We start from the raw sequence: 22038 nt of genomic DNA on the forward strand, positions 1-22038 counted from the left end.
GAGTGGAGATGTACCACCGGAAGTCCAGGGAGGGCATCATGGAGGCAGCTAGTCTCTGCAGATCTGTTTACCCTGTCTGCATCAGATCGTCCTGGAGCCAGACAGAACTCCTTCTTGTGAGGAACAGGTAAACAGAGGGTTCCCACCAGTCCCCACTGCCACCACAAATAATTGCAGTGCTTACAACAGGAGAAGTTCAGAGTCTCCCTTTGGAGAGCTGTCAGGAATTCATAGAGCTACATTGCCCCAGATTAGGAGCATAAGGTGCATGCCCCATACATCACTCACCCTCTGAGCCAAAGTGCTACAAGCAAACACCACCTTGAGACGAGAGCCATCTTTAGAGTGCACACTTTTGGGTGGGGGGAGTCAGTAGCAACTGTATCTCTCCAGCACTGAGGCCCCATCTTCTTTCCACTAATCACACACTGGTAACAATACCACAATCCCAGCAGCATGAAGCCTAGGCTTGGGTCAGCTGTGATGCTAGTCCTGCACAGCATGAAAACCAACTTCTGCCACCCTCACTTCCAGCCAAAAAAACCAGACTGACATTCCTTTCTAGGGCAAATCCACCCTTGAGCCAGCCAAACAGCTGCACAGCTTCCCCCAAGCAGTAGTGGCCCTCAAGCCTTCAAGAAGTTGACTTGCTTCCAGGCTTGTAGAGTAGCTGTGGCCCTACACCCTGAAAAACAAGCCCTGAGCTGTATCACTTGCTGCAGAAAATTCCCTGACCTGCCTAACAGCCCTGTACCTGCAATTGAAACCCGAGAAACAGCTCCTCAGACTTCCCTTGGTTGAAACTCAATTGAGCCAAGCAGTTATGCCCCAGATCCCAGAAATAACTCTGCAGATTGCCCTTACAGGCAAGACCCCAGGCTGTCTAAACAGCTGTGTGCCAGTAACCCAGGCCTGAGAAGGAGCCTCATAGTCCACCCCTTATAGGTACACCCCCAGACCAATTGAACAACCTTGCACTTGCCTCCCTGGCCTCTGAAGCAGCTCTGTGGGCTGAAAAGCGGCACCATGGGCCACCTCCAGCAGACATGTTCCCAGGCCAGCAAGCAGGCTTGTGCTCACATCCTGAGCCTGAGAAACAGTTGTCCTGTGGATTGCCCCTGGAAAACATGCCTCTAGGTAAGCTGAGCAGTCATGTGCCTGCATACCAGGCCTGAGAAACAGCCCTGTGGGCCATCACTGGTGGGCATACCCCCCAGGGGATGACTGAGCAACCATGTGCTTGTACTCCTAGCCAAAGTAAAAGTTCCAACCCCAGTGAGCCAGATCCACAATGTGCACATATGAGTCCCTGAAAAGAAAGAGTCTATTGAGCCCACCACTGGCAAAGTAATGCCACTATTGCCATAAACTCTCTCAGCCTACGTCACTAATAAATTAGCAAATGCCCTTAGTATGGAATTTAACACCCCATTCTCAGCATTGGACAGAAAATCAGTGAAGAAATTTAGGATTTAAACTGCATTATAGGCTAAATAGACCTACCAGACATTTACAGAATATTTTACCCAACAGGTACATATTCTTTTAATCAACACATTAAACATTCTCCAGGATTGACCATATGTTAGAACACAAATCTCAAATTTTTTTCCAAAACTGAAATCTTTTTTTTTTTTTTTTGAGTTGGAGTCTCACTCTGTCACCCAGGCTGGAATGCAGTAGCATACTCATGGCCATCCCAGCATCAACCTGTGGGCTCCAGCGATCCGTCCGCCTCAGCCTTCCAAGTAGCTGAAAATACAGGCATGTGCTAGCATGCCTGGCTAATTTCTGATTTATTGTAGAGATGAAGTTTTGCCAAGTTGCCTGGGCTGGTCTCGAAACCTCGGGCTCAGGCAATCCACTCACTTCAGCCTCCCAGAGTGCTGGGATTACAAGCTGAGACACCGAACCCAGCCAAAACTGAAATCTTAAGAAGTATCGGGAGCGTGCCACTGCACTCCAGTCTGGGCAACGGAGTGAGACTCCAACTCGAAAAAAAAAAAAGTATCTTATCTGACCACAACGAATAAAGCTAGATTTCAATAACAAGAGAAACATTTGAAGCTATACAAATGCAAGGAGATTATACAACATGCTTCTGAGTGACCAGTGGGTAAAGGCAAAAATTCAGAATGAAATTTGAAAATTTGTTGAAACAAATGAAGATCAAAACAGAACATTCCTAGGGGGCACAATAGAAGCAGCATTAAAAGGCAGTTTTATAGGAATAATTGCCTACATCAAAAAACTAGAAAGATCTCCAATAAACAACCTTATCATGCACTAGAAAAACAAACCAAACCAAAAATTTGTAAAAGAAAATAAATGATAAAGGTCAGAGCAGAAATAAAAAACAAGACTTAAAAAAAGCAAAGATCAATGAAACAAAAAGTTGATTTTATGGAAAGATAAACAATTGACAAACCAATAACTAGACTAAGAAAAAAAAGAGAGAAGACCCATATAAATAAAATCATAAATTTAATAAAGTGGACATCACAGCAAATGCCAAAGAAATTCCAAGGAGCATTAGAGACTACTATAAACAACTATATGGCAGTAACATAAAAAATCTACAGGAAATGGATAAATTCCTGGACATATACAACCTACCAAGATTGAACCAAGAAGAAATAGAAAACCTGAACAGATTGAAAACAAGTAGTAAGATTGAATCAATAATAAAATTATTCTAGTAATATGAAATTAGGGACCTAGTGGCTTCATCGCTGAATTCTACTGAACTTCTAAAGAAGAATTGATACTAATTATTCTCAAAGTATTTCACATAATTAAAGCAGAGATTTTTTTTAACTCACTTTACGAGTCCAGCATAACCCTGATGCTGAAAAAGAAAAAGAAAACTGTTTTTCATCAGTATCAGAAAAAGAAAAAGGAAATTATGTTTTTCATCAGTATACCTGATGAACATAGATGCAAAAATCTTCTGCAAAATACTAGCAATCTGTATCCATAACACATTAAAAATATAAGGCTTCAAAACATATCATAAAGCCACAGTAATCAAAACAATATTTCATTTGCATAAGAATAGAAAGGAACAAAATAGACAACCCAGAAATTCACATATCTACAGTCAACAGTTTTTTGACAGAGATTTCAAGAACACTTATTGGAGAAAAGACAGTTTTGTATAAATGTTGCTGGGAAAATGAGATGGCCATATTTAGAATATTGAAACTAGACTCCCACCTCAAAATGTATCAAATACTTAAATGTAATATCTGAAGTGATAAAACTACTAGAAAAAACATAGTGGAAATGCTTCAGGACATTGGACTGAGAAAATATTTTATGAAGCAGACCTCAAAAGCACAGACAATAAAAGCAAAATAAGCAAATAGAATTAAGCAAACTAAAAATCTTCTTCACAGCAAAGGTAACAATAAACACAGTGAAAAGACAGCCTACAGAATGGGGGAAAATATTTACAAACTACTCATTTTGACAGGAGATGAATATCCAGAATATACAAGGAATTCAAACAACTCAGAACCATAACACAATCCAATTTTTAAAATGGGGAAATGTTCTCAACAAACATTTTCAAAAGAAGACATACAAATGGCCAACAAATATATGAAAAAATGGTCAATATCACTAATCATGGGGATATGCAAATCAAAACCACAATGAGAGATATTCTCCCCCCAGATAGGATGACTGTTATCAAAAACACAGATAATAACAAATGCTGGTGAGGGGATGAGAAAAAAAGAGAACTCTTATTCACTGTTGATAGGAATGAAAACTAGTACAACCACTATGGAGAACATATGGGGCTCCCTCAAAAAAATTATTTAAAGAAATGCTAACACCAAATCTTCTCAAATTTTTTTTAAATGTGGAGGAGGGAGTACACCTTAACCCATTCTATGAAGCTGACACTACCCTGATACCAAACCCAAACACTACAAGAAAGCAAAACTATGGACTAATAATATCCCATATGAACTTTGATGTAAAAATTCTCAGCAGATAGTAGCAAACCAAATGCAGCCGCATATTAAAAGAATTATATACTATGATCAAGTGGGATTTATGTGTGGAAGGCAAGGATGGCTCAACATATGAAATCAATCAATGGAATATACCACATTAACAGAATGAAGGAGGTAAAACACATGAACATCTCAGTCCATTCAGAAAAAGTATTTTACAGAAGTCTGCACCCTTTCATGATAAAAAAGCACTCAACAAATTAGGAAGTGAAGGAAATTACTGAATAATGATGGAAAGTTTTATACAAAAAACCTATAGAGAATGCCATACTCAGTAGTGAAAGACAACACTTTTCTTCTATGATCAGAAACGAGGCAAAGATGACCACTCTGGCCATTTGTCTTCAACATAGTATCAGCAGTCCTATCCAGAACAATTAGGCAAGAAAAAGAAATAAAAGGCATCCAAATAAAAAAGAAGGCCTAAAATTATCTCTCTTTTCAGATTATTAGATCTTGTGTACTGAAACTCTAAAGATCCAGCCAAAAAACTGTTACAGTTAATAGATTCAGCAAAGTAGCAGAATACAAAGTCATCAAAAACCAATCAGTTGCATTTATATTACTAAAAACGAACAATTGAAAAAGAAAATTAAGAAATGTCATTAAGGGTGGCATCAAAAAGAATTAAATACTCAGAAATTAACTGAGGAGGTAAAAGACTTGCACATTGAAAACTATAAAACGTTTCTGAAAGAAATCGAAGAAGATATATGTAAATGGAAGGCACCCCAAATTCATAGTTTGGAAAATGTAATATGAATATGTCAGTACTGCCCAAAGAGATCTACAGATTTAATACAATTTCTATCAAAATCCCAATTATGTTTTTTGGAAAAATACAAAAACCCGTTTTAATATATACAATCTCATGGGATCCAAAATAACCAAAAATAATAATGAAGATGGACAGGAGTGGAAAACTTATACTTCCTGATTTCAAAATTTACTGCAAAGCTGCAGTAATCAAGACATGTAAGGTCAATTATTTTCAACAAGACCATTTATGGAAAAAGAACCATCTTTTTAACAAGCAGTGTTAGAAAGCTAGATGTTGTAAGCAAAATAATGATATTGGACCCTTAACTGACAACATATACAAAAAGAAACTCAAAATAGATCAAAGACCTAAATGTAAAGGCTAAAACCATAGAACTCTTGGAAGAAGACATAAGGCAAGAACTTCCCGACACTAGATTTGGCATAGATTTATTAGATAAGACATCAAAGCCAAAGACAACAGCAACAGCAACAAAAATGGACAAATTGGACTTTGTGAAAATTTAAAACATTTATGCCTCAAACATTACAATCAATAGAGTGAAAATTTTTCCTCCTCACAAATTGGAGGAAATATTTGCAAATAATATATCTGATACAGGATTTATATCGAAAAGATATAGGGAACTTAACAATTAAAATTTAACAACAAAAAAACTTAACGCCCCATTCAAAACTAGGCAAAGACCTTGAATAGACATTTTTCCAAAGAAGACATACAAATAACCAACAGGTATATAAAAATATCAACAGCACTAATTGTTAGGAAATGCAAGTCAAAACCATAATGCTACACCACTTCACACCCATTAGGATAACTACTAGTCCCCTTCCCCCTAAATGAAACTCATAAAATAACAAGCATTGATGAGGTTGTGGGAGAATTAGGACCCCTGTACACTGTTGATGTGAATGTAAAATGGTATAGCCCTGTGAAAAACAGTATCATGATTCCTAAAAAATTAAAAATAGAATTACCATGTGATTTGACATTACTTCTGTATATACAGCAGTCCCCCCCTTATCCGTGGCTTTGCTTTCTGAGACTTCAGTTACCCCCAGTCAACCATCATCTGAAAATATAAGATGAAAAGTTTCAGGAATAAGCAATTCATAAGTTTTAAATTGTACCTTGTTCTTAGCAGGGTGATAAAATCTCATGCCTTTTCTCTTCATCTGCTCAGGATGTGAATTATCCCTTTGTCCAGTGTATTCATGCTGTATGTGCTACCTGCCTGTTAGCCACTTAGTAACCAACTGGGTTATCAGATTGAAAAAACATAGTATAGTATATTCATGGCTTGATACTACCCACAGTTTCAGATATATACTGAGTATTTTAGAACGTATCCCCAGTGATAAGGGGACACTACTGTATTCCCAAAAGAAATGAAAGCAGGATCTAGAAGAGATATTTGCACACATTTGTTTATAGCAATGCTATTCACAAAAGCCAAGAGGTAGAAGCAACCCAAATATCCATTGATGGATGGTGAATGGGGAAACAAAATGTCTTATATACATAAAGTGGAATATTATTCATGTTACATGCTACAACATGGATGAACCTTGAGGACATTATGGTTAGTGAAGTAAACTACTCACAAACCCACAAATAGTGTATTATTTCACTTATGTGAAGTATCTAAAGTCATCCAATTCACAGAAGGAGAAAATAGTATGTGGTTACCAGGTCTGGTGGGAAGGAGAGTTGTTGTTTAATGGGCATAGAGTTTCAGTCTGCAACAATATAAATATAATAACACTACTAAATGCACACTTAAAAATGGTTAAGATGGTAAATATTATGGGTATTTTACCACAGCAAAAAGAAATTAAAGTTATTAGGTAGGGTGTGGTGGCTCATCCTGTAATCCCAGCATTTGAGAGGCTGAAGTGGGAGGATTGCTTGAGGTCAGGAGTTTGAGACCAGCTGTGCAACATAGCAAGATCCCATCTCTACAGAAAATTAGGTGGACATGTTGGCATGTGCCTGTAGTCCCAGCTACTCAGAAGGCTGTAGCAGGAGGATAGCTTGAACCCAGGAGGTCAAGGCTGCAGTGAGCAGTGATTGTGCCACTATACTTCATCCTGGGTTACAGAGTGCTGTGGCACAACCTTGAACTCCTGGACTGAAGCAATCCTCCTACCTTAGCCTTCCAAGTAGCTAGGAATGCAGGTGTGTACCACCATGCCTGGCTAATTTTTTTTTTTTTTTTTTAGTGATAGTGTTGTGCTGTGTTGCTTAGGCTGGTCTCAAATGCCTAGCCTCAAGCTGTCCTCCCACCTTGGCCTCCTAACATGCTGGGATTACACGCATGAGCCACTGTGGCCATTTGAGATTACAGGTTTTAAATCCATTTCATAGTTGAGGAATATTTATGTTTTTTAAATTTGGAAAATTTTATATAGTGCTGCTGTGAGCATTTTGCACATATATTTTATTCTGTATAAGCATGCATTTCTATAAGCTATAAACCTAGGAATTACTGGGTCACAGGATATGCACATTTTCAGATTTAGCATAATAGATGATGTCAGAGTTTTGTTTTGTTTTTTTAATCAGCCCTATAAGAAAGCTCCCTTTGCTCCACATTCTTGTCAATACTCGGTATTTTTAATTTCATTAAAATTTTATTTTATCTATTTAAAAGACTTATTAAAACTTAGACTTTTATGGGGAGAAGTATGCAGTATTACCTTGTGCAGTTCTCTGAATAGTAATGTGATAGAAAAGCTTTTCATATTTACTGGATATTTGGATTTCTTCTTTTATAAATTGCATATTCAATTTTTGCCTATATTTTAATTGATTAACTTCCTTTTGCTTACTGATCTTTGGAGGTTCTTTGTATATTCTGGCTCAGATAATTTTTTGAGGGTAGATATATGCAGGAATTTGGCACCACGGTTTACTTAACTTTAAGGACAGGAAACACAGTATGTTAGTATTATAGCACTAAGTATGCAGGGCCATATTTTAGTTCCTCATGAACTGTTCATTTCTAAGGTAACTTAGGTGGACAGGATGGAACACTCTGCCTTATAAGACATAAGATCTTGTAATAGCCCACACACATAATTATCAGATCCCCCAAGGAACATGCTTGGTTTCATGACTTACACTAAGCATACGGAAGCTGCAGCCTGTGTTTTTCATCAGAAATGTATAGTTTATTCATTCTATAGTTATAGACAGCAATTCACCACCCAGAGTCAGTTTTATAATAAATAATGTTGCCTGATAACACAGCTGACCTTTCACATTTGGCATAATCTGTACAGTACCGTGGAAATGGTGTTAGGAGAAGGTACTTGAGGTCATTTCCTGTTGGTTAGCCTTTTCCTCCTGGAAAAAAAAACAATTTCTGGGTGGTGAATTGCTGTCTATTACTATAGAATGAATAAACTATACATTTCTGATGAAAAACACAGGCTGCAGCTTCCGTATGCTTAGTGTAAGTCATGAAACCAAGCATGTTCCTTGGGGGATCTGATAATTATGTGTGTGGGCTATTACAAGATCTTATGTCTTATAAGGCAGAGTGTTCCATCCTGTCCACCTAAGTTACCTTAGAAATGAACAGTTCATGAGGAACTAAAATATGGCCCTGCATACTTAGTGTAAAAAAATATCAATTATTTTTACAAAATTGAGTCTTTTATTCCATGATTATGGTATATCTCCCCATCTCTTTAGGTCTCATTTACTTTCCACAATAAAGCTTGATCGTTTTTATTTTTTTAATATTAGTCATGCACATTATCTGTAAATTTATGCCAAGTACTTGATTTTTTTTTTTTGCTACTGTGAATGCTTTTTAATTTTTTAGTTCCTGTTTTTGTTGGTGTATGGTTTTTATACATTGATTTTGTATAAACAGCAACTTTGCTAAATTGCCTTATTAATCCTAATAAATTATCTGTGAATTCTTGTAAATTTTCTACATACTCAATTATATTAGTTGTAAGTAATGTTAGTTTTACAGTTTTGTTTCTTTTCTAATATTTTTACTTTTATGTCTTTTTCTGATCTAAATGCACCAGCTAGGACTTCAAGCACAGTATTTAATAAAAGTGGTGATAGATTATCAGTCTCAAAGGGAAAACTTTAAATATTTCATCATTGTGATGTTCATTATAGTCTTTTTACAAGTTAAAAAAGCATATATATTACTACTGGTTTAAAAGGATTAATTTTTAGAATATAAATTGACAATTTTATTAAGTGCTTTTCTGCATTTATTTAGTGATGATTGTATTTTATATTTTTTCCTATAATCTGTTAATTTGTCAAGTTACCTAAATAGATTTGCTAATATTAAGCCAAACATGCATTCCTGATATAAGTCCAGTTTGTTCAAGATGCATTATCCTTTTTTATAAATTGCTAATATTTTCATGAAGACTTTTGCCTCTATGTTTATGACAGGGTTTTCTGTAATTTTTTCCTTTTCCTATTGAGTTTTGGTATAAAGATGTATTATACTCATAAAATAAGTTAGGGAATAAACTCATTTTTCCTGTTTTCTGGAAGAATTTGTGTAATATTGGAGATATTTCTTCCTTGTATAAATGTTTTGTGGAACTTATTAGTGAAGACAACTGGAATTTTCTTTGTGGGAAGATTTTTTTTTATTATTACAAATTGTTTCTTTAATTATTAGAGAACTATTCAAGTTTTCTATTTCTCCTTGTGTCTATTGCAGAAAGCTATAATTTTCTAGGAATTTGCTCCCCTCTTTCTTTTTGGTCATCACACTAGAGGTGCACGTAATTGATTTGTCTTTTCAAATAAGCAATTTTTGGCTTTTCTAATCCTATCTATTGTATACTTAGTAACTATGTTATTATTTGTTGCTCTCATCTGTATGTTCATTTTTTCTACTTTGGGGGGTAAGGAGAGAGCCTTATATTTCTATCTGTAAATTCACCAAAAGTGCAACTCTATCTCCTAATGCTCTTCCAGATCAAACATTATAAAAACAGTACTGAGAACTCAGCTCATCTTACTCTTTGGTTTTCTAGTCTCTCTATGTCTTGGCTTGGAGATAGTTTGATGTTTCTTAGAAGGTTTTAAAAAATATTTTGTTCAGCTTTTAAAAAAAAAATTATGTTCGGAAGGAAGTAGTCCTAAAATTATGTTTGGAAGGAAGGTAGTCCTTTAATGTAGGTGGAAGTTCCTTTCGATCTTACTTTAATTATGGGATAATCTTTGTATTATCTAGTAGTAGAATAACAAGGACTAACTTCAGTTTTACTATGAATGAAGTAAAATAATTTAAATGAAAACACTTTGAAAAAAAAATGAGACCAGTACAGGTACAAGTTTTTATTGTTCCTACTGCTGCTGGTTTTGGGGACTAACCAAATGCTCAAATATATCCAGTATTCCCTCAACTATGATTTGCAATAATTGGGCAGAATCTCTAAGAATCAATAGTAGAGAGACCAAAATGTCCTATAACTTTAGCAATGGTAGTGTATATTTCATTGCTCTGAACTTTATTAGCTCTTATTGTAGTTCTTGCCAATAATCTAAAATCCAACAGAATGGACAAAAGGATTTTATTGACAGAATACTCCTGAGGTTTAACTTGTTTGGGCAAATTGCCTTTTTTGAATAAACTAAACAGACAGTGATGTAACCTCTAAAGAAGACAAGAAGTTGACTGAGGCATTTGCTGTTCTCGAGAAATGTATGATTTCTTCTGAAGTCCTAAAGCAGTATTATCTTGAAATGTGAAATGGGAGTGGTGATACTTTGATATAGATTCTAATTCCTCTGCTTCCTAGCTGTGTAACCTCAGTTTCCTCAGCTGTGGATTGGAAATAACAGTACCTGTCTCAAAGGAGTTGTGAGGAATAAATTAGGTAATCTATGTAAAGTTCTTAAAACTATATGTGGGACATAGTAGGTGCTCAGTACATATTTATGAATTAATGACAAATTGATTAGCACTTTTGCAGAGAGAATAACTGAATATATTGTAGAAAAAGAAAAATTTAGTAAGTGCTGTAAGAGAGTCAAAGGAACATTGAAAATGACTCCCTACTGACTGGGAATTTGGAGATTTGTGTAGAAGATGACATTGGAACTAAATTTTGAAGATAGAATATAATTATAGAAGTTGGGGCATAATATATCCCATATGGAAATGGTGATCTATATAACCAAAGAGTGAAGGTGGAGGAACTAGAGTTTAAGCAGGATAGCGTAGTGTCCTTAAAGAATGATAAGTAATCCTAAAGAGTAAATGCACTGAAAAAGATTTGTGATTTAATGTTCAGAAGTATATTGACATCATTTTGTATGTCCTTGAGAGCCATTAGAGACTTAAGCTGCGTTCTAAGAAGACCCATGGCATGACGGGTGGGTCAGATAAGGGAAAAACTGAAAGAAGGAAGGACCTGTTAGGAAGATTTTGCAATAGCCTAGGCAAAAGGAGATAGATTACAAAAACCTTACAACAATAGAATCATAAATTAACTAGCAAGATATGATGCATGAAGGAGGAATTCAAAGGTGATTCTGAGATTAGAATCTAGACAATTGGAATAATAGCAGTTCCTTTGCAAACATGATTAAAATAAGCAGGTTGTAAGGAAAGAGTGCAATTATGGTTTTGAACATATTGAGTTTGAATTTTATCTGACGGGAAGGACAACCAGCTGGAAATGTCAACTTGAGATAGTTTGAACTATAAATGTATATTTGGGAATCATCTGCATGGAAGTGATAGTTGGAATCCTGGGAATGAATCAGCTCAAAGTGTGGAGTTAGAAAACTATTTAGGGCAATACCTAGAGGAATATGTGGCTGTGTCAGTGGAAGAAGCAGAGATAGCAAAAGAGAAAAAAAACTATAGTCAGAGGGTGGAGCAGAAAAAGTAGAATTGAAATTTCTCTTTTTTGGGGGGTTGGAGTCTCACTCCATCACCCAGGCTAGAGTGCAGTAGCACGCTCTCAGAATTTCTCACAGCTATTAAAATTTAGAAAATTTTGTAGCAAGTTATTTGACTAAGTTTTCTGAAAGAGAAGCTATTGCCTTTGTTAGAAAGCATAACTAGGGCAACCCCTTTGTGTCCCTTCCTGCTGTAGGAGCTTTTCTGTGCTCTCAATAAATCTTGCTTTCCCACCTAAAAAAAAAAAAAAAAAAAGAAAGAAAGAAAGAAAGAAAGAAAGAAAGAAAGAAAGAAAGAAAGAAAGAAAGAAAAGAAAAGAAAGAATAACTAGGTGGCTTTATTTTCTTTAACATGTAATCTACTATGCTTACAGAAATGATGTATTAAGATTACCTGTATTTGAAAACTTGGTTCTGCCTTATATGGACCAATTTTAGTGTTTCTTTAGAAAGCAATAAATATACACTTGGGACATATTTTTTCCCAGACTGTGGGCTGTCTCCCTGTTCTTCTCTTGATGGTTTCTTTGACTTTACAAAAGCTTGTTAGTTTGATGAGGTTCCATTTGTCTATCTTATCTCTTATGGCATGGGCACTTGGGTTTTTTAAAATCAGGAATTGGTTGCCAGTTCCAATTTCCATAAGGATGTCACCTGTGTTTTCTAAGGTTCTTATAGTTAGAGGCTTTATGTTTAGGTCTTTATCCATTTGGAGTTGATTTTTGTGTATGGTGATAGTTAGGGGTCTTGCTTTAATCTTCTGCATGTGGTCAGCCAGTTTTCCCAGCACCATTTACTGAGTAGGTTCTCCTCTCCCCAGTGGTTGTTGTTGGAAGCTTTGTTGAAGATGAGTTAGTTAAGAAATTGAGGTTTTGCTTCCAGAATCTTTATTCTCTGCCATTGGTCTATATGCCTCTTCTTGTACCAATACTAGGCTGTTTTGGTTATTGTCGCTTTATAATAGAATTTAAAGTCTGGGAGTGTGATACCTCCCGCTTTGTTTTTTTTGTTTTGTTTTGTTTTGTTTTTGTTTTTTTGAGAATTATTTTGGCTATTCGTGGTCGTTTATCTAAGATCTACAAGGAACTCAAACATGCCAAAAAGAAAACAAACAAACAGCCCCTTTACAAAGTGGGCCAAAAATATGAATAGACACTTCTCAAAATAAGACATATGAGCAGCCAATAGATGTATGAAAAAATGCTCAGCCTCACTAGTCATCAAAGAAATGCAAATTAAAACCACACTGAGATACCAACTAACTCCATTCAGGATGGCCATCATCAATAACTAAAAAAATAACAGATGCTGAAGAGGATGTGGGGAAAAGGGAACACTTCTGCATTGTTTGTGGGAGTATAGACTGGTACAACCCCTGTAGTGGAAAACAGTTTGGCAATTCCTAAGATCTAAAAATTGACCTTCTATATGATCCTGCAGTCCCCCTACTGAGTATATACTCGGAGGAACTCAAATCAGTGTATGAAAAAGATACCTGCATACTCATGTTGATTGCAGCATTATTTACAATAGCAAAAACATGGACCCAACCGTGCTGCCCATTGAAAGAGGACTGAATAAAAAAATGTGTACACATACATGATGGAATATTATGTAACCATAAAGAAGGGCAACATTATGAACTTTGCAGCAACTTGGATGGGCTTAGAATCTATAATACTGAGTGATCAGCTGGGCTTGGTGGCTCAGCCTGTAATCCCGCGCTTTGGGAGGCTAAGGTGATGGATTGCCTGAGCTGGCGGGTTCGAGACCCGCCTGGGCAACTTAGCAAGACCTCATCTCTACAATAAATCAAAAAATTAGCCGAGCATGGTAGCGCGCGCCTGTAGTTCCAGCTACTTGGAAGACTGAGGCGGAAGGATCGCCGGAGCCCAGCAGGTCAAGGCTGCAGTGACCGGGAGTGGCCACTGCACTCCAGTCTGGGCGACAGAGTGAAACTCCAACTCAAAAAAAAAAAAACAAAAAAACTGAGTGATCTATCACAGAAACAAAGAACTGAGTACATGTTCTCACTCATAAGCAGACCTTGAACAATTATCATACTACTATAAGAAAGGAATTGGCATTATTTGGAAACTGCCCCCGGGGGGTCGGGGGGGTATACCTCATCAACTAGGGTACCTGCACAATGACCATTTGTATACCTAACCCTGAATTGTATCCCACATCTTCAAAATTAAAAATTAAAAAATAAAAATAAAAAGAGGCCAGGCTCGGTGGCTCAGCCTGTAATCCCAGCACTTTGGGAGGCTGAGGCGGGTGGATTGCCTGAGCCCGTAGGTTCGAGATCAGGCCGAGCAGCTTGGCAAGACCTCATCTCTACAATAAATAAAAAATTAGCCGGGCATGGTAGTGTGCGCCTGTAGTTCCTGCTACTTGGAGGGCTGAGGTGGAAGGATCGCCTGAATCCAGCAGGTCGACGCTGGGGTGGCTGTGACCGAACCACTGCACTCCAGCCTGCGCAACGGAATGAGACTCTAACTCAAAAAAAAAAAAGAAAAAAAGGGGAAAAAAAGGCAGTAAATTACAATGTCATTCAGAGCTGCTTTTTTCATCAAACCCATAGAAATAGATACATTGTCAAGCGTTGTAAATGCCCACTTTGCACATAGAATATTAGGGTTTCAAGATTGTTTTCTAGTTAAAGCTTTATTTAGGGGGAAAAAAAGGCAACAAGAAAAAAAAAACTTTTTCATTATCTTGAAGAAATTCATGACTGTTGAAATTTCCAGGCCGGACTCGGTGGCTCAGCCTGTAATCTCAGCACTTTGGGAGGCCAATGCGAGTGGATTGCCTAAGCCCGCAGGTTCAAGATCAGCCCTGGTAACTTGGCGAGACCTCATCTCTACAATAAAATAAAAAATAGCCAGGCGTGGTAGCGCACGTCTGTAGTTCCAGCTACTCGGAAGGCTGAGGTGGAAGGATCACCGGAGCCCGGCAGGTTGACGCTGGGGTGGCCATGAGTGTGCGTGCCACTGCACTCCAGCCTGGGCAAAGGAGTGAGACTCCAACTCCAACTCCAAAAAAAAAAAAAGAAAAGAAATTTCCAAAAGAGCCTCAAAAAATAGAAATTCGGTGTGGATATTGCTTTGATTGCAATAATAATCGCAGTTAACATTTACTGAATGGTTATTATTTGGCATTCATTGTCATTTTTTACATGCATTTATTCATTTAATAATATATACTGAGTATCTACTCTATACCAGAAGTGTTCTGGGTGCTTGGAATAGGTTAGTACATAAAACAAACAAAAATTCCTGTCCTCGTGGGATTTTTATTTAGTGAGGGCAGATAGATAATAGACAATAAGCATAATAAATAAAGTGTAGAGGACCATAAGAAGTCAAATAAAGTATATGACTATGGGGAAAAAAAATAGAGCAAGATAAGGGGAGTCAGGAGTGCTGGATGATAGAAATGGATTGCATCATTCAGTAAGGTAGTCACCAATAGGCCTTATGGAAAAGGTTGCATTGGAGTTAACTATGCAGGTATCTGAAAGGAAAGCACCTGTCAAATGTAACTGTGCAAAGGCCCTAAGGTGTGAACATGTTTGAGATATTCAAGGATCAACAAAATATTGATATGGTTCCTTTTTAAGAAAGCTGTGGTTGCAGGTGCAATGGAGCTACAGTCCACTGACTCCTACTCCTGACTCACTGCTATTTGCTCTCTCCAAGAAACAGGTGGACAAGGAAGCCACGCCGTAGCCATGGCTTTTAAAGATGGGGAGAGGGGCCCAGGTGAAACTGTTACTAGAGGTAGTGATTCACCAAATTAGGATTACTCTAACCAGCTGCAGTATAAAAATCCCTGGAGGTATGTGCTGACTTGATCAGAGACACAAAAGAAAAGAATCGCAAAGTGAAAGGACCACTGAGTGCCTACCAAGACTGAGAATCGCTACAAGAAAAACACCTTATGTTTTGAGACAGGTGCTCACTCCCAGAAGTGTATCCACAAAAAAAATCGTTTAGCTGCAAAGTCCTTCCCAGTTTGTTAAATAGATTACTTTCCTCTGTAGTGAACCAGGAGTTGAGGTTAAAGTCACCATTGCAAATTCTTAAGTTAGCTATTTTAATAAATTGATGATCAGTTATTTTTTAAAGAGAGGTCAGTATGGTTCAGAGTAATTAAGGAAGAGAGTGGTAGATAAGATCAGAGAGGAAATGCACAAAAGGAGGGTGAGGCAAATCTTGAATCTACTGAGATAGCTACCATTATAAATTCCCATTTTATGGATCAGGAAACTGAGATACAGAGAAGTCAAGTTCCTGCACATCTACAATAAAATCAGGAGCTGACTATAAAAAGAAACTGTTTCATCCAGATACCTATGGAAGGTTTCAAAATGATGTAAAGGCTTATTCCTTTATGATCCTCTGCAAAATATTAGATGAAAGGTCAGTTCTGGAGTATATGATTCATTTACCAATGAGTCTACTTTAATTTTCTTTTTCTGCAAGTCAACATGACTATTTATAGGGCTTGTAATTTCATCAAAGTTTCTTGAATTGCATATAACTTCTTTTTGTTGGAAGTATAGTAAGCATCACTTAACACCAGGCTTTTGTATAAGAACCAATTCAAATTTTGGCTTAGTTCTTCTAGTCTTTTCATATTGAGTCTTAGAAATGGAGATATATTCATAATCGTGGTGACATGACATGTTTTCTTAAATTCTCATATACAGAAAGCCATTCTAGATTGTAACATGGTGATAATGACATTTATACATTAACTATGTACATGCTACTAATAAGTGATGTGATGATAGTTGCAGATTATCTGGCCCATGTACATATTATCCATGTTGGAATGACTCAGTGTCTTAAAAATATAATTTGATATAGAAAAATATTTTTAATAAAGACAATCTTCTAAATAGTAGAAATTCTGAGAAAAAAACGTTTGTGCCTAGTTCAGTGATTCTCTAACTTATTCATAAACCACTCTCCACTCTACTTCCAGGTTAAGTAATTAGAGAGGTTTGAAAGTCACACTGGACCATTAGGTGAAAAGATATTTAATGGTTTATTTTTATACATGTTAGATTGCTAGTTAAAAGAACTATTATTTATTCTTTTTTTTTTGAGTTGGAGTCTCATTCTGTCGCCCAGACTGGAGTGTAGTGGCCGCTCCCGGCCACCGCAGCCTCGACCTGCTAGGCTCCGGCGATTCTTCTGCCTCAGCCTTCCGAGTAGCTGGAATTACAGGCACACGCTACCACACCCGGCTGATTTTTTTTTTACTTATTGTAGAGATGAGGTCTCGCCAAGTTGCCTGGCGGGTCTCGAACCCGCGGGCTCAGGCAATCCACTCACCTCAGCCTCCCAAGGCACGGGATTACAGGCTGAGCCACCGAACCCGGCTCTATTATTTATTCTTAAGTAAATTTTACTGTATTAAGATTCCATTTTTACCTACTTCATATTAAGTACAGTTGATCCAAACTTGTTGATTTTTATGACTTGTGACTTTTTTAGCATTGACGTTGGAAGTGATCATTTAAGAAATCGTACTTTGCTAGATTTCTGGTTGTTATATAATAATTCGTTAATCTGATAGTAATAATAAAAAATGAAAAATTATATCCTTGGTGTTTCTTAGTAGTCTTCTCACAGAAGCAGTGAATGCATAAATCATAATTATGTGGGGTGATGATTTTAATTGTCACTAACATGCTTTTGTCAAGTGGGGGCATCATTGATCTTTCTTAAGTAAGCAGTGTAAGAACAATGATTTCTTATTAAAGTTAAATGGTAGTAGAGGTAAATAATTGTTCTTTCACCTTACTTTAGAGGGCCTCTATTTAATATCTGAGTTTTTCTATCTTAGCTAACACTTTTAATTAATAGCAAGATTTAGAGATTTAAAGTTGTTATTCTGTAAAAGAAAATGATATGTTTTTATAATAATAAAACTTTAGAATAAAAGTGTTATCATGTATTCTTAGGTTTATTATCATTATTGTTGCTTTCAGCATATGAACAAGGAGGAGAGTATATGCTTAAAATAAACACAACTAACCTAATAGTCAAAAGTAGCTATCAATGATATTTTTTCGCATATCCAAATATATATGTGCTGTTGTTACCAACATCTGACTGTTGCTAATAACTCTAAAACTGTTTTGCCATCATTAAATTTATATAAGAAGGATATTTGAATATGATTGTCATACTATTTATTTAAAATACATATGTGATTACTGTATTTTAAAAACTTAGGATGATTTTGATTTCTCTACTAATAATTTGTTTACCATAAGTTTGTACTTAGACTTTGAAATGCATTATTTATAATCTAGTCAAAAGGGAACCATATTTGTACATGATTTCATTTGGGGTAAATTTTTGGGGTGTGAGAGTTACATAGATATTTAGCCTTAAGTAGTTAAATACTTTAACATGATGTTTCCATCAGTAAAGCTCTTAGTCTGTTCTTATGTATAAGTATAAAATCTTGCATATCTACGTCCTTGTCAGCAAATGCCATGGACTGAAACTGGAGATGATAACTTAAGATTTGTGTCTTCCTCCTGAAGGTTACAGTTGTCGTGAATTGACAGTTTTGAAGGACCTGAACTGGCATCAAATGGTTCAAATGATTTGATTAATCAAATCAATATTAATTTTCCTCTTCCATTAAATTCTTTTAATGTTTTTCTTTTTTCCTTTTTTCTTTTTTTCTAGCCAAGTCCTATACCAAGTCCTGTTTTGGGGCGAAAGCCAAATGCTAGTCAGTCTTTGCTTGTGTGGTGTAAAGAAGTTACAAAAAACTACCGAGGAGTAAAAATCACCAATTTTACAACATCATGGAGAAATGGCTTATCTTTTTGTGCAATATTACACCACTTTAGACCAGATTTAATGTAAGTAGAAACATTTCCACTTATAAATATTTTGTAAATGCTGGACTTTTTAAAAAAAGAACATAAAAGAATTTCTTAGCACATGCCCTGAAATCTTCAACTTTATATGTCTATTCTATTACCCACACTTCTTGCTTTTTGAGAGATGAGATGTATGTTCTTGATACCCAAAAACAATCTTTTCTCTTTTTAAAGAAAATGGTTTTTCTCCTTAATCTCATACAAAAAAGTGACTTCAAATTATTGTGAAAATTGTGTTAGTGTTAAAATGAGATGAGACAAATAAGCCTGTAGTTCTTTGTACATTGACAACAAGGTATCACCTCATGGTAAATTTGGTTGTCGATGCTAGTCTCTGGTTCCCTGCCTTAACTTCTCTTTTAGATGGAAAGCTTCAGGCATTGAAACATGTAATCGCTGTTTTTATTTATTTATTTCCTTAATTTTCCACACTATTAGTTTTGTTGATCAAATTGCTGTGAAATTGCTAGTTACTCTTTGGTATTATTGAATGTCAAATTTTTAGATTCAGTTTGTTGTAAAAACAGTTGTTTTTATCAAATACTGTATGTTCCCACTGTGCCATTTTCTCCCTCAGTGACTACAAGTCTCTGAATCCTCAAGATATTAAAGAGAACAACAAAAAGGTAAGAATTGCTGAGAAAAAAAACATAGTTTCAATACTGAATTCTCTGCAGGTTTTTATTAATTTGAAGAAAGCAAGGCTGTTTTGTGAGGTCATAACTGCAGCTCACAGAAGGTTGTCTGCTTCCTGCAGTACAAGTAGGATGCGTGGTTTACTTTGGTTAGTCATGGACTTTAAGGATCATAGGTTCCAGGCTGGCATCAGATTATAATTGATATATGTATGACTTTTACTAACTGTGAAATATTTGTTAAAGCATATTGCTTTTATTCTAAGACTTTGCTTTTAAAAAATGCACCTAAAATTGTTGTGCCATAACAATTGTGTAAGTTTAGAAAAATATGTTGGGACAGGATGAGAACAGTAGCCTAGTGGGTAAGCAAGAGAGTGTCTAGGTTCTTAGAAGCAAAAAGATAAAAACCTTTTCTTTTTCTTTTCACTTTCTATGTTTAAATACACAAATATCATTGTGTTACAGTTGCCTACAGTATTCAGTACAGTAGCATGCTATACAGATTTGCAGCCCAGAAGCAATAGGCTGCATAGTAGTTATACCATCTAGGTTTGTGTAAGTATGTGCTATGATGTTTATACAACAACAGTATATATATATTTTTTGAGTTGGAGTCTCACTCCATTGCCCAGACTGGAGCGTAGTGGCACGCTCCCGGCCACCGCAGGCTCGACCTGCTGGGCTCCAGCAATCCTTCCGCCTCAGCCTTCCACGTAGCTGGAACTACAGGCATGTGCTACCAAACCTGGCTAATTTTTGATTTATTGTAGAAATGAGGTCTCGTCATGTTGCCCAGTCGGTCTCGAACCCGCGGGCTTAGGCAATCCACTCACCTCGGCCTCCCAAAGCGCCGCTGGGGTTACAGGCTGAGCCACCGAGCCTGGCCAACAATAGTATTGCCTGATTATGCATTTCTCAGAATGTATCCCTGTTATTGAGTGACACATGACTATATGTTTTTCCACATAATTAATTTATTGAGATCAGAGCTTCCCTACCAGTATGGAGTTGGGGGAGGATATTGATCCTTCCAGCCTTCATGGCAGCTGTGTAGGGTTGAGTTGCTGGAGCCACTAGGCCAGCTGACTGTGGCTCCAGGCTGACTTATATGTTTACCCCAGTGCACAGAACAGTATTATGATTTTCTAAGTGCTAGGAGGGAGGCACCTAACAGCATACAGTAGATACTCAGTTTTTTGGTTTTTTTATTCAACTAAAAACTAAGGAAATTTAATGTTGTCTTTAATCTATGATCTGTGGATAGAATGCAGAGGGTACTGGAATTCAGAACATACTTGAACTTGAAAAAATACATTTTACTTTCATAGTCCCTTGAGTGAAATTCAGCATTTCCTTCAATTATGAATTTAGGCGATAAACTACTGTAATATTTAGCCATGTTTGAGACGTTGTCAACTTTACAAATCACAGGTATCTTTATATCATGCTACAATTATTGCAGATATCCACAAACACCTTTTAAGCGTATAATTTCTTCAGAATTATATTAATACATTCATTAAATGCACATATATTACTATTTTCCAAATCTGATTTAACTAATATTTTCATAGTTGTATTTTCCAGTATAATTGTTTTTTTCTTTAATCCTATGTATTTTATACTCTTAAAACCTTATTCTGAGAAGGATTTCATTGCCTAAAGGGCTCATGGGACAAAGTGGTTAATAAGTTTTTAGTATTCTTTAAATTAGATAATGAAAATCACTAGTGATAAAAAGTCTTAGAACCTTGATAGAAGTTCAGTTAACATATTAGAATTTAAATCAACACAAATTTTTAATTTTCTTTGCTCTCTAGATGCAGAAATTTATATTGCTATGAAAAAATTTTTGTTTCTTTGCAAATACATGATGCTGGCCACAGAGTAATAAAAACCTGGCAGTTTTTATTGAAATATGTCACCCCAAAAAAGTAAACTTTAAAAATCAGTATCATTTTCTTTATAAAAACCATCCTTCTGGTAAAAGCAAGTCATTCTTATAAATTATTTCATGGATAATCTTGGAGAGGCTTGCATATTAAAGTGAAATGCCTCTGTTTTCATTAAGTTAAATCTTTAGATATGACAGTTCTTTACCTGTACTTTCTAGCATTTGAATGAAATGCTGAGCTAATTTAAATACAGATACAAGCATTATAAAATAAATCATTATTTTAATATAATGGCATTTTCAAATTACTGTTCAAAATTTTGAAAAGGAAATATTCCTGAATTTACCTAGTTGTTTATTTTTAAAGAATATGGAAACTCTCACTAAGTCTTAAGTCACACTTCTTTACATTACTTCTTCATTAATTTAATAATGGTGAGTATACCTTGGATTTACATATTACTACATAGAGAAGAATATCTCGTTAAACATTTTTTTCAATTAGATCTTCCAGGACAGATAGTCATGGCTTTTGGAAAGGCTTTTTACCATTGATGACTGAACTATTCAATACGCATTGAACTGTTCAATAAATAATTGTTGTGACATAGTCTTTCCTTTATATCATTTGCGACTTCTGACCTGGTATCTACATAGAGTATCTCACTTACTGACTGCAGATTACTTCTAACTTCACACAGTGCTTCCTGATAACACCATGTGCCCTTGATTGGACTTAAAGCAGCACAGGAAACAATGCCTATGTCTTAAATTCTATGCAGATGCATAACATAACTGCAGTGATTCTCCTTACCAATTAAATAACATCTAGGAATGAATAAGACAGTTTTATTCTAAAGACCTCCTTTTTTCTTCAA

The 22038-nt window shown here is 36.1% G+C and overlaps 1 protein-coding gene across 6 annotated transcripts in view; it reads left to right on the forward strand.

Annotated features, from left to right (window-relative positions):
• EHBP1 (EH domain binding protein 1) overlaps window positions 1-22038 on the forward strand; it is a 373913-nt gene that overhangs the window by 252713 nt on the left and 99162 nt on the right. For all 6 annotated transcript variants that reach the window (XM_021705885.1, XM_021705883.1, XM_008071978.1 and 3 more), the window contains 2 exons: window positions 18429-18607; window positions 19206-19254. In XM_021705885.1, the coding sequence (XP_021561560.1) occupies window positions 18429-18607; window positions 19206-19254 (228 nt within the window). The remainder of the gene's footprint in view (window positions 1-18428; window positions 18608-19205; window positions 19255-22038) is intronic.

The sequence above is a fragment of the Carlito syrichta genome, unplaced genomic scaffold (assembly GCF_000164805.1).
Source record: "Carlito syrichta isolate Samal-C Ts95f unplaced genomic scaffold, Tarsius_syrichta-2.0.1 Scaffold314798, whole genome shotgun sequence".
Classification (NCBI taxonomy): Eukaryota; Metazoa; Chordata; class Mammalia; order Primates; family Tarsiidae; genus Carlito; species Carlito syrichta.